Below are 13,702 nucleotides of genomic sequence, written 5' to 3' on the forward strand. Positions count from 1 at the left end.
CCTTTTTATTGCCCATATTTACTACACAGCTTGAGCAGCAAACAATAACAAATGTAGTAGCTGGTCTGACACTGTGGCATGGCTGGCTGGGACCATGTCTCCTAAATCAGAAGGGTCTATGAAATAAACGCAGGGTCTTCATAAAAGATAATGAGATATGTGAACAAGGTGGGATGATACATCACTTCAAGACTGTGCGGACTAATCGATTCTGAAAAAAGCTGCCGACGTCTGATTGCGGAAATCCCAGAAGAGAGCTGCAGGCCAAAACAAATATGAGAGGATGCAAACAAATTCAGAAGGAAGCCGCAGGAAAGCCGAGTGCCACAGGACAAGCGGGGTCGGGGGGGATTGCCCGGGAGTTACCTGGACAGGTGGCCACGCAGGCACTTTTCTGGACGTTTTGCCCCTCGCAGGACGTGCCTCCGTTCAATGGCGTGGGGTTGGTGCAGCTCCGACTCCTCTTCTGCCAGCCTCGCCCGCACACGGCGCTGCAGGACGACCAGGTGGTCCACGTGGACCAGCCGCCGTTGACTGTCAGACCAGCGCCAGGGGTATAGGGGAAGGATGGTGAGGTGGGGTTACGGGGGAGAGGAAAGAAGGTCGGGAGGGAGGATGGGATGAGGGGACAGAGCAGCCAGGATTACCCGACATGCACTAAGGACAAGAAGTGTGTGTTCCAAGAATAATCGTGAGTGCTGTTGCGGTTCTAATGGAAGTGCAAAGAGAGAGGGGGTGCGGGAGGGGGAGGGGGGGGGATGCTTCCTGCAATCAAGCTGGAATTACAGGCACCTAAAGTGCTAACACGAAGACTACATCAAGGTGACCATATTTAGACGTAGCCTGGTGGAGCACATATTACCTAACCTGACTCTCGCCAGATCCTTGTAGTTCGCTGAGCTCCACACAAGGATCTGGGACTTCTCAATAGGAGACGTATTTCAGAAGGCGGGGTCTTGTAAAAAAAAAAAAAAATCATTGTATGTGATTGGATAAATTACTTGTCCGTTATCTTGAATGACGTGCTACTTAGGGATGATGTTTGATAAGAAATTATCGAGTTCGAGCCTATTATAGAATCCTCTTATCGAACCGATTCCTTATCGATTCTCTTATCGAGTCCAAATAGGTTGTTGTATGTGGAAAAAAACACACAATATTTGGTTTAACAAAAGCTCACTTTTATTATATAAGAAAGAAATTCAATCTAATAAATAAATAAATATTGACTGTTACCCCCCTAAAAAATAAAATAAAATAAATAAATATTGACTGTTGTTACCCAAAGTATATTAAGTGGGATTTTTCAGAAAAACAAATATCAATCAATCAATCAATCAATCAATCAATGTTTATTTATATAGCCCTAAATCACAAGTGTCTCAAAGGGCTGTACAGTAACACAAAAACAACCTGTCTCTGTGATCACTATAGGTGCAGTGGCGTGCCGTCACTAGAGGCAGGGGAGGCACGGCCTCACCTGCCATCATGGAAAGAAAAAAAAAAGTAAAAAGAAAAAAATAATAATTAAATTGTTATATGTATCCAGTGATTATACTAAAGTTATTTTCCATTTAACTTAACCAGTTTTAGATTATTTTTATTTTTATTTTCACATTTGCCGTTCAAATACTGAGAAGAGACGGTGCGGTGATCAGCAGCCAGTTGAGGCACGTCACTGATTTGTGCTTCAACATGGATTGTGCACAATGACTCGGCTAACTGCTGGCCTGCTGTGCAGTGAGACTGTATTGCTATATGAATTATATTATACATTTCCATAGTTTACTTAGCTGAGGTATATAATGTACAGTGTATTTTGTCAACAACTGTATGTGTGTAACGTATTTTTAGTGCTGAGCATTCATAGAACTCTGCTGCGAAGACACACTGTGTGAGGCTCGTCTCATAACCCCGCCTCCTGGTGCCAAGCACCTCCGCCGCAGAATGCACCGCCCGACGGGAGCGCCGCGGCCACACCAACCAAAGCCCACACCCAAACCCTCCACGTGCAAGACCGAATCCACCCAAAAAAAAGTCACTTAACAAGAAGCCAAAAAGTGCAAAAACAACAATGCTCGCGCTGCAGGAGTCGCGAACGACCGCAGGGACACAACATTAGGTACACCTGCACTGCAGGTTCATATGTTTGTAAATCTGACTGTGATGATGCAGTCGTGCCTCACCAGACATTAACCTCACCGCACGCCACTGTATAGGTGTATAAATAATAATAATATAGTGCTAAATAAAATCAGTCCCTTGGGCACACAACTGAAAATAATACATCTCTCCAAAAAGTGCACTTCTGCTGCTGTTTGACATAACTGTTTGTTATGATGCTTTGACATTTTTGCACTTTATTTCTTTATTGAAAGAAAATTCTATGAAGAGAAAAGTTCTTTGCAAATGTGGTTACAATGCTAAAAAATAAAAAGTTAAAGCTAAAAAAAGAAATATACTTTATTGAGTTAACATTATTTCTTCATAGGGGGAAAGATGTGATGTTATGAGCTAGGGAATATAACAACTACACTACCCAGCATGCAACGGGAGTGACGAGCATGCGCGGTAGCCCCGGAAAGTGTTGCTGCATGTCGTCACCCGGCAGCTAAGAATGAGGTTATGAGCACGCTGTGAAAGTAAACGTCAAGAACTCAGCCAACACGCCTCGTCTGCATTATTTATAATTAGACAGACAACACATATACAGTGAGATTTTGTTTTGTTTACAAGGAAAGAAAAACAAAAGTTAAAAATGGGAGATGTCATATATGTTGTATATATATATGTATGTGCTGCGGTTGCTTTAAGAACGTTGCGACAGCTGCCGTAAAGGAGGTGCGTTGCTAGCCTGGTTGCTATGTTTCCGGTTGGTCGTAAAAGTGTTCGTCATGTGTTTGTACCCTGCTCAAATCTCTCAGTAAAGTTATTCATTGGATTATACCTTTTGTTTTGAACTTTATTACACCTTGGAGAGCTTTTTCCGGTCCATTGTTTTTACTGCTTTCGCTATCTGCGCCTAATGACTGAGCTACGTGACGTCATTTCTTGTGATGTCCCAAGGGGCATAATCTGGTCGGGACGGGATTCGTTCCCAGGGATTCGAATAAAGAACCAACTCTTTTTCTTTACTGTAGTGGTCTCGATAACGGGTACCGGTTCTCAAAATGGGATTCGAGTCCGAGGACTCGGTTCTTTTCTTATCGAACAACGGGGAAAATCGGTTTCAAGTATCATCACTAGTGCTACTTCAACCACTCACATCGACATCAACCCGGGACGCTGATGAGAGCGACGCTGGGAAATCCAAAACAGAACAGCCGACATATTGGATAACGACAGAGCGAAAAGTTAGAGAACTTTTACTGAAACAACGCAGCAATGTCAGTAGTCGATCGATGTTGTTTGTGCAAAGAAAATATGCAGAATCAATGTCAGCACACGACTCCTTGCTGTGTGTCGCCATTGTTGTTTGAATCAAACTGTCACTTCGGCGCTACATCACATCTATGAAATCCCGCCCGGCGATCCTGAATGGTTCATTATTGTTTGCTATCTTGAAGGAGTTTGCAATTAACCTGACTCTCGCCAGACCCTTGTAGTTCGCTGAGCTCCACACATGGATCTGGGATCGAGGGCAATTAAAATCCTTTCAGATAGCAAAAAATAATGAACCAATCAGGATCGCCGGGTGGGATTTCATAGATGTGACGTAGCGCCGAAGCGACTGTTTGATTCGTGTCGTGTGCGGACATTGATTCTGCTGTTGCAACTGTTTTGTCGAATCTATCGGATATTCATTCTTTAAAAGATGAACAGAGAACGGTTTTGAAGGCATTCATTGGTGGCATGCAGGTTGGGTTAGTTACTGAAAACCAGTAACTAGTTACAGTTACTAGTTACTTTATTTCAAAAGTAACTCAGTTACTAACTCAGTTACCTTGCACCAAAAAGTAATGCGTTACTGTGAAACGTAACTATTTAGTTACTTCTTTTTTTTTTCTTTTCTTTTTTTAAGGCTCCCATTAATGCCCTTTTAGCCTTCATTTCAGTACTGTTATTGCACTGGAGAATAATACAATCTGTTGATCAACTTGACATGCATTTGCATCCCTGAACTCAGAAAGCAATGTGGTCTACATACAACACACAAAGACAAAGATATGTTTCAAAGGGCCAATTTATCTAAGGCCAGAACAAATTGACAAAACTATTTTAAATAGCTGCAACATAATGGCACTTTAACTTTAAGTAGATAGAATCTTTGATCCAAGACACAACTTACATTTAACTAAAATGTTATTTTCTTTGGGCAGCACGGTGGCAGAGGGGTTAGTGCGTCTGCCTCACAATACGAAGGTCCTGAGTAGTCGTGAATTCAATCCCGGCCTCGGGATCTTTCTGTGTGGAGTTTGCATGTTCTCCCCGTGACTGCGTGGGTTCCCTCCGGGTACTCCGGCTTCCTCCCACCTCCAAAGACATGCACCTGGGGATAGGTTGATTGGCAACACTAAATTGGCCCTAGTGTGTGAATGTGAGTGTGAATGTTGTCTGTCTATCTGTGTTGGCCCTGCGATGAGGTGGCGACTTGTCCAGGGTGTACTCCGCCTTCCGCCCGAGTGTAGCTGAGATAGGCTCCAGCGCCCCCCGCGACCCCGAAGGGAATAAGCGGTAGAAAATGGATGGATGGATGGATGGGTTATTTTCTTTGTGCTCGACAAAAGAAAAGTATTGAGAATGTCTCCATGTTAAGAAACTCGACTTCTGGCTTCGCCATGATGTCTTGTTAGTTGTTATGAGAGTAGCGTATGTGTGTGTGTGGCCCTTTAAGATATGACAGCATGTGAGGTGAGTGACGTCAGTGAGTGAGTGGGCGAGAGAGGTGAGGGAACGGCGACAGTGAGTGCGTGCAGGCTGCGTCCAATAAAGTCACAAAGTTGCAACAAACCGCCGGCCTCGTCATTCACCCTCAGCTGTAAAGACCCACTTCCGCGTAAAGTGAAGGTTGTTAGCCCCGAAGTACATAGGGCCAGACCCTGGAGGAACGTCTCCCCTGGGCCCCTCAACTACGGTCTGGGAGCCCCCCCCGCCCCCACCCACAGAAAGCACGCCTCTTCTTTTCCTTGTGACACAAAAGGACGACACCGCAGCGCTTCAATAAAACACAATCAGATCTTCTGTTTCTAGCCGGTACTACCGTATTTCCTTGAATTGGCGCAGGGAATATAGTATTCGCACGTCTAGAATTACTGCCGGGTGAAACTCGTTTCTCAAAATAATTAACGCATGCTTGGCCTTATCGCCGGTTTATTATTGAAGCTGGATCAAATTCGTTTCGCAAAATATTAATTTTATTATCGCATGTCTATAATTTTCACCGGGTCAAACTCGTTTCGCAAAATATTTAGCATATGGCTAGAACTTCCACCGGGTCAAATTCGTTACGTCACGAGTGACGCATCTGTCCTCATTTTCAAAATGGAGGAAGCTGCTTTCAGTAGTTTACAATCGCACAAAGGAAAAAAGATAAAGAGCTTTTCAGTAGGATTTAAGGTCCAAGCTATTGAATACCGGTACAGTATGCTAAAGAGAACAGTAAGCAGTTATGTTTTATTAATATACCGTAGCTGCGTGTGTGAAATACTGTATAAGTCATTAAATGACTCCCGCCTCCTGGTGGTAGAGGGCGCTGCCGCGCTAGTGATCCTTCTTGCGACTTCCGGTACTGCAGAAGAAGTGAACACACGCAGCAAGAGATTTTTTTTTTTCCTCTGCCTGAACTTTTAACATGGAGGATTACATACCGGTATCTAAAATAAAACAGTTTTCTAAACTGGACTTTCAATCGAAGCAGGAGGTAACAATTAAAGGAATATCTCCATCGAAACAGAGACTTTTAAAACTGAAGAAAGAAAATAAGGAAGACTTCTATAAACAAGTTATCGATGCTTTTGGTCAGAAGGAGCTGCAAATGGACTCCATTTATAAGTACAGGTAAGACCATAATAACGTTTTTTTTAATTAAATGTGCTTTTCATGATGGTATGCTTACATCACACTCAAAGCGCACGCCTAAATTTTATGGATTCCTTTTGGTAAACGCCGGAGTGAGAAGAGGTTTTAAAATAATTACCGCATGCACGGCCATCCCGCCGGTTTCCGGTAAACGCAGGAGTGACAGGAGGTTTTAAATTAATTAACGCCCCTGCGGCTATTCAAGGAAATACGGTACATAAAAAATAACGTAAAATAACGCAGTAACGCATCATGTAGTAACGGTAACTGAGTTACTGAATATAAAAAATAACGCGTTAGATTACTAGTTACCGCCGAAACTAACGGCGTTACAGTAACGCGTTAGTCCCAACACTGGTGGCAAGGATGTTTTGGCTCTTCTTCCGACCAGGTTTGGATTTCCCAGCGTCGCTCTCATCAGCGTCACGGGTTGATTTCGATGTGAGTGGTTGAAGTAGCACGTCATTCAAGATAACGGACATGTGGTTTATCCAATCACATACAATGATTTTTTTTTTTTTTTTTTACAAGGCCCCGCCTTCTGAAATACATCTCCTATTGAGAACTCCCAGATCCTTGTGTGGAGCTCAGCGAACGACAAGGATCTGGCGAGAGTCAGGTCAGTTTGCAATGCCCTCGAGCCCAGATCCTTGTGTGGAGCTCAGCGAACTACAAGGGTCTGGCGAGAGTCATGGTACATATTAGCTGGTCTTCAAACGATACAAAGACTTAATGCACAGCCAAAAGCTCACAGGCCGAGGAAGCATCGAAAAATGTTGTGAACATCAATAACATAGTGCAAGTAATTAGGATTGTGCCCATCACACATTGTTTATACCAGGGGTGTCAAACTCATTTTAGATGGGGGGCCACATGGAGAAAAATCTACTCCCAAATGGGCCGAACTGGTAAAATCACGGCACAATGACTTAAAAATAAAGACAACTTCAGGTTGTTTTATTTGTTTGAAAATAGAACAAGTACATTCTGAAAATGTACAAATCATAATGTTGTTGGGTTTTTTTTGCACTTACATGTTGTGGTTAATAGTATTCTATCTTTATTTGTCGTTATTTATATTTTCTGAATAAATTATGTGATAATGTTCATCAGTCAACTCACTGGTGTTGATTTTCAATCTATCAAGATAAAAAAATAATATCAAAATCAAATTAAAGCATGTTATTTATGTAGTTTGATCATTTTCCTCGACTGATGTACTAACATCATGTGGTTTATTTTGTACATATGTAGCATCATCTACAAAGATACAAAGAATTGCTATTGTGACATCCAGTGGACACATTTAGAACAGCTGTTTCTTTCATTAAAACATTTCAGGTTACATTTTATACTTGGCAAACTCATCCCGCGGGCCGATAAAACCTGTCCGCGGGCCTGATCCGGCCCTCGGGCCGTACGTTTGACACCCCTGGTTTATACCATTACATGTCACTCATAGTGGCATGTTCATTGTAGGGAGCAGCTTTGTCGTTTTTACCTCTGCAGTTCCAAAACAATTCTGATTCCAAATGGCGGCACAATAAACTTGGAGTTATTGCAGCTTTTCTTGATGAACCGGTGGCTGTGTCCTGAACCTCCACCAGTCGTTAGCACATCACCGATGCTCCGTCGCTGATGGCACGTAATTACATCAAACGACGCTGATTTGATTCGAATCTGCATCTAACAGTGCTTGCTTCATCCTACATGATGCAGTGATTCCTGATTTATTGACCTGAACAGCAGTCGCCGTTTCTCTGGGCAACCCACCCACCCCCCCACATTCACATCCCCAATTTCCCCCCTTACGCTTGTGTGTGCTTGTCGTGACTGAATCATTTCCTTGCCCTCTCTCTGCGATTGATTGCCCGCCACAGCGAGGTAAATTGCCAGGCAACACAAGCCCTGATTACCTCTTAGCACAGAATGCTGCCTCACCAGCCAGGCCTTGATAAAAACGCATTTCTGGCCCCCTGTTGAACCCTTTGAAAAGTGGCCGTTATTATGACCCACTGCAGCTAGCGAGATCGGCGAGCATGGTGGACGCACACTTTATTCCTTCTGCTCCGTTAACGCACGGGAGTTGAGCGGCAGAAAGGAACAAGGCTGCGTCTGTTGTGATTGAAACTTGTTTAAGAGGCAACCTGCGATTCGTTTGTCATCTCTTCAAGCACGTTGCATGTGGGGAAGTAATACACGTGCGAGCGCTAATGCAATCTTTTCAAAATTCCTCAGGTCTTTTAGTAGGAAATATGGTTGGAAAATGCAGCACGAGTGTAAACGCTCGGACTTTCACTAACACCTGGTCTTTGAAGTCTTCTACTGATAAAAGTGTTAAAAGTCGGGCTGTCAAACTTAAGGCGTTAACTAACACATATGAATAATCACAAAACATTATCACATTAATCATGTGTAAACAAACAGATTAATCACCCAATTTCATGCTCCCTTATCTTATTTGCGGATAGTTACCTGTAAGGGAGAGCAGGTTGTTATATGGTCAGTGATCAGGTCAAAAAACTGTTACTAAATTTGGAGCAAACGCAAAATATTTAAACAATGCCTGTGTGTGAAAATATCGAGATCTTTTTTCTAGTTAATTTACTGTGATTATTTACAATCAAAATTAACATGTGATTAAGTGTAATTAGGGCTGCAGAGAACAATCATGTTTTTAAGAGCAGGCTTAAGACCCACCTTTTTTAATTGGCTTTTATGATATTGATTATTTTGTCGAAGTAATTTGTATTTAACTTTTTATCCTATTAGTTATGCAAGATTTTATTTAGTTGTATGTATTTATTATTTATTTACTGTATACATATATCATTATTATTATTATTGTTCTTTTCCCAATTAAAAGACTTGTATTTTATTCTTTATCTCTACTCATGGTTTTTACTATTTTACAAGTTGTATTGTTTTTATTTTCCAACGTTCCTCAGATGAGCCATCTGCCTCAGGGGTTATCGGCCGTGCTTGTGGGGACGCTTTTGTGTCAGCGTCCTGGTGGCCATGGTCTGAAGACCTCCTGGTCCAGATGGTTCCTGTGATAGTGTTTACTCACATGTCTCCTCTGTACTCAGCCATGCAATCATTGGTCCATATCGTTGCATATGTGTGTATTTTGTATGTGTGTGTTTGGTATCTGTATCCGTGCGTACGTATGTGATAATGGGGGATATGCGTCACCGGGGTATTGTTTTTAACTTTGTAAAGCACTTTGTGTCGCATTTCTTTTATGTATGAAAAGCGCTTTATACATAAAGTTTGATTTGATGATTAATTTGATTTAAAAATGATTCCCCTGACAGTACTACCGTATTTTTCGGACTATAAGTCTGAATGACTCTTACCATAATATGTTACGTTAACATACCAGGCACGTTCTCAGTTGGTTATTTATGCGTCATATAACGTACACTTATTCAGCCTTTTGTTCACTATTCTTTATTTATTTTAAATTGCCTTTCAAATGTCTATTCTTGGTGTTGGGTTTTATCAAATAAATTTCCCCCAAAAATGCGACTTATATATGTTTTTTCCCTTCTTTATTATGCATTTTCGGCCGGTGCGATTTATACTCTGGAGCGACTTATACTCCGAAAAATACGGTAATTAAAAGTATAGTTACAATTGCATCTTAGTTATCTTTATGCAGGAAGCTGAATGCTGAGTATTTCATGGGTGGTATAACTGTAATAAACTTTTGTACAATCTTATATTCAGCCATACAGTTGCACTTTCCTATGCCCTACTTCTTGTATAATTCCGTTTTTCCGACATTTTGCCCCGGTTTTCATATACTGCCTTGGTTATAGTACAGCCAAACATTGCTCGTAAACTAACTGCCTGCGTATCATTTCAAGCCCCCACACCAAGAGTCTTCGGCCCCTTCTACACTAAGCCGGCTAAGGTTATCCAGTGTAAATTCCACCTAACCTTTCCTTGTCCACACACACACACAATGGTCGTTTAAGACACCCCCCCTCTCGTTGTCTTTCCTTCGACAAATGGACCAAGTTTTTCGGTAAGTAGAATCACAGCTGACCTGGAAATTGGAAAGTTCTCTTGCCGTCTAAGAAGTGTTGTATCCGAAATAGCTGCAATCGCGCGCTTTCTTCTCTTAAGGTATTCATGTGTGATTTCCACAAGCGTCTGTACAGACGGAAGTAGAAACATGGGCATGTCTGGATGACTCGCCTCCATATTTCCAGCAGTTAGCTCCGAGTTACAAAACCGCTTTATAATGAAGCTGGCTGTGGCGCGGCCTTTCTGGCGTCACTTCCTCTCCGAACTCCGTTTGTAAACAATCAATGAGTCCATACAAAGCTAAGAGCCGGAGATTCAAGAAATAGACGGCGCACTTACCCGTGTAAAAAATTATCCAAGGAGGGGAACCTTAAACGATGAATTAGTGTGGCCGAAACAGGGCTTAGGCTAAATAATTATTCGTTTAAGGCAGGGGTGTCCAAACTTTTTCCACTGAGGGCCGCACACGGAGAAATTAAAGCATGCGGGGGCCATTTTTGATATTTTTCATTTTCAAACCATAACAAAATATATAGATTTTTTTTTTTAACATTTAGGGCTCCTGTGGCCCGTAAAGGGTCTCAGTCATTAAAATTTTAAAAACAAGTCAAATTATTATTGCCTATTATTATATATGCCTTTTCTGTCAAAGACAACTTTGTTTTTTATAATAAAACTGAAATATGCAGTATTTCCCCCACCGCCCAAAACATTCAGAAAGCAATGTTCGATGTGAAGTAATTGGAGCCCTGAAAAGATCAATAATGCAGGACTCCATTGATTTTATTTTCATTATTATTTTTGATTAATCACAGTGAAAAGATAAATAAAATCCCACTAAATATCTTTGGGATCCAAAAGGTACCCCACTCATAAGGTGATAATTTTGTATTATTATTTGTTTTACTTTCAACACTTAAGTTACGACATCAACTTCAGATCTATCTGTCGATTTTACGTTTGAACTATTATTTTGTTTGTTTTATGCCCTTTTGTCAAAGAAAACTTGGATGTTTTTATATGGCAACCACACAATATATGCAATATTTTTTCACATAAAACATTTGAATGTGAAATATTTGAAGTAATTGGAGCCTTGAAGATGTCAATAATTCATTATTTTTGAGCAATGGCAAAAAAAGGAAAATAACGATAGACAAAAGAAAAAAAAAAGCCAGCATGGCAGCTTTGTGTCAATATTGCAACATTTTCTAGTTAGATTTCACCTCATTCCACTTTTTTAATGTTTTTTTTTTATTTTTGCAATGGCATTTCCAGAATGTGTGGCGGGCCGCTAAACAATTAGCTGCGGGCCGCAAATGGCCCCCGGACCGCCCTTTGGACACCCCTGGTTTAAGGAGTTATCCGACTTAGTGTAGACATAGCCTTAGGTTTTGGTGACCAAGTCTCTGTGCTTTTCTCATTGATAACTGCTGCAAAATAAAGTGTTGGGGTGGGCCCGCAGAATGCAGAGACATGGGTGACGTGCAGGAAAAATTTTTTCGTCATGCTCACACGCAGCAAATCTACACGTGAACAAAACACAGAGCACATAAATAAAGCCCAGGAAACAAAAGAATGCATCTAACATTCACAAACAATGTTGCGAGTGCCAGAACTTCGATAAAATATGTTCGTGTGGCTCGTCCTCCCCTCCTCCCTCTTTGCCCATCGCAGTCTTCAGCAACACAAGTATACAAAAAAAGGTAAATGTGACATTAAGTGTTCAATTATCTCTTTCAATCATCATTTTATATTTTATTTGTATTTAAAAATTTAGCTATTCTCTCTATATATCACAGTTTCTGTTATTACCTTTGGTTGTCTGGAATGGATTCATTGAATTGACATGATTTTTATAGGAAACATTGCTTTGGTTTTCGTACGATTCGGTCTTTGCTGGAACTTTTTAGGGCAGATTACCATATTTTTCCGACTATAAGTCGCAGTTTTTTTCGTAGTTTGGCCGGGGGTGCGACTTATACTCAGGAGCGACTTATGTGTGAAAATATTAACACATTACCGTAAAATATCAAATAATATTAGACGTATACGATTTCATGGGATTTAGCGATTAGGAGTGACAGATTGTTTGGTAAACGTATAGCATGTTCTATATGTTATAGTTATTTGAATGACTCTTACCATAATATGTTACGTTAACATACCAGGCACGTTCTCAGTTGGTTATTTATGTGTCATATAACGTACACTTATTCAGCCTGTTGTTCACTATTCTTTATTTATTTAAAATTGCCTTTCAAATGTCTATTCGTGGTGTTGGGTTTTATCAAATAAATGTCCCCAAAAAATGCGACTTATACTCCAGTACGACTTATATATGCTTTTTTCCTTCTTTATTATGCATTATTGGCCGGTGCGACTTATACTCCGGAGCAACTTATACTCCGAAAAATACGGTACTCTTAATGTACTCCTAACATTTTCACCATTTGTTTAGCTCAAAATGTATAGTTTTCTGGCTGTAATCAACTACTATAAATTTTGATTTATAAATGTCCATTGCAAGGATTCTATTGTTGTCATTTTTAATGTGCACTCAAGTTCATCCAACAGCCTTTAAATGTACTTAGCTTGCTGGCACAAAAAGACAGCAGAGCAGCAGTGTTAAATGGTCATTGATATTCAAGTCTCAACAACCTGAAAATGAGAACAGCATAACATATTCAATTTTTGAGTGGAGAATTCCCTCAGATGCCACGATCTCACAAGGGGAGAGACTACAAACAAGGAACCTGCAGCTTCTTGCATGCATTTACAGAAATAAACTCATGGTGATTGGCTCATGTTGTAGAAGTCAGATCATTTTGAAAGATTTCTTAAAGCAGGACATAGGCTACAACTTAAAGGCCTACTGTAACTGCAGGACATGGTGTATTTAACAACTTCCTTTCGCACCATGTTCTCTCGCGTTTGTTGCCAGCTTTGACAATTATATTTAAAGTTGTGTTTCTTTACATGCAGGTGTGCCATGTTAAATCCATCACAACCTATGTATATTGTTAATAACTGCAATAATAGGTCACATCGACATGAACAAAATACCTTCAAAAGGTTCAAGAAGGCGCTAACATTATATATATATATATATATATATATATATATATATATATATATATATATATATATATATATATATATATATATATATATATATATATATATATATATATATATATATATATATATATATATATATTTGTTAGGGCTGCGAATCTTTGGGTGTCCCACGATTCGATTCGATATCGATTCTTGGGGTCACGATTCGATTATAAATCAATTTTTTCGATTCAACGCGATTCTCGATTCAAAAACAATATTTTTCCGATTCAAAACAATTCTCTATTCATTCAATACATAGGATTTCAGCAGGATCTACCCCAGTCTGCTGACATGCAAGCAGAGTAGTAGATTTTTGTAAAAAGCTTTTATAATTGTAAAGGACAATGTTTTATCAACTGATTGCAATAATGTAAATTTGCCGCCCGATTGCAGCTGAGATAGGCTCCAGCGCCCCCCGCGACCCCGAAGGGAATAAGCGGTAGAAAATGGATGGATGGATGTTTTAACTGTTAAATGAACCAAAAATATGACTTATTTTATCTTTGTGAAAATATTGGACACAGTG

At 40.4% G+C, this 13,702-nt stretch overlaps 1 protein-coding gene across 3 annotated transcripts in view; it reads right to left on the reverse strand.

Moving 5' to 3' along the window:
• Positions 1-13,702, reverse strand: part of unc5a (unc-5 netrin receptor A) — a 533,124-nt gene that overhangs the window by 156,227 nt on the left and 363,195 nt on the right. Inside the window, exon 6 of one of the 3 annotated variants that reach the window (XM_062045708.1) lies at positions 367-534. The exons of the other annotated variants lie outside the window; for them this stretch is intronic. Within the exon in view, the coding sequence (XP_061901692.1) occupies positions 367-534 (168 nt within the window). The remainder of the gene's footprint in view (positions 1-366; positions 535-13,702) is intronic. 3 annotated transcript variants of the gene reach the window in all.

Source organism: Entelurus aequoreus, linkage group LG04 (genome assembly GCF_033978785.1).
Source record: "Entelurus aequoreus isolate RoL-2023_Sb linkage group LG04, RoL_Eaeq_v1.1, whole genome shotgun sequence".
In the NCBI taxonomy this organism is placed as follows: domain Eukaryota; kingdom Metazoa; phylum Chordata; class Actinopteri; order Syngnathiformes; family Syngnathidae; genus Entelurus; species Entelurus aequoreus.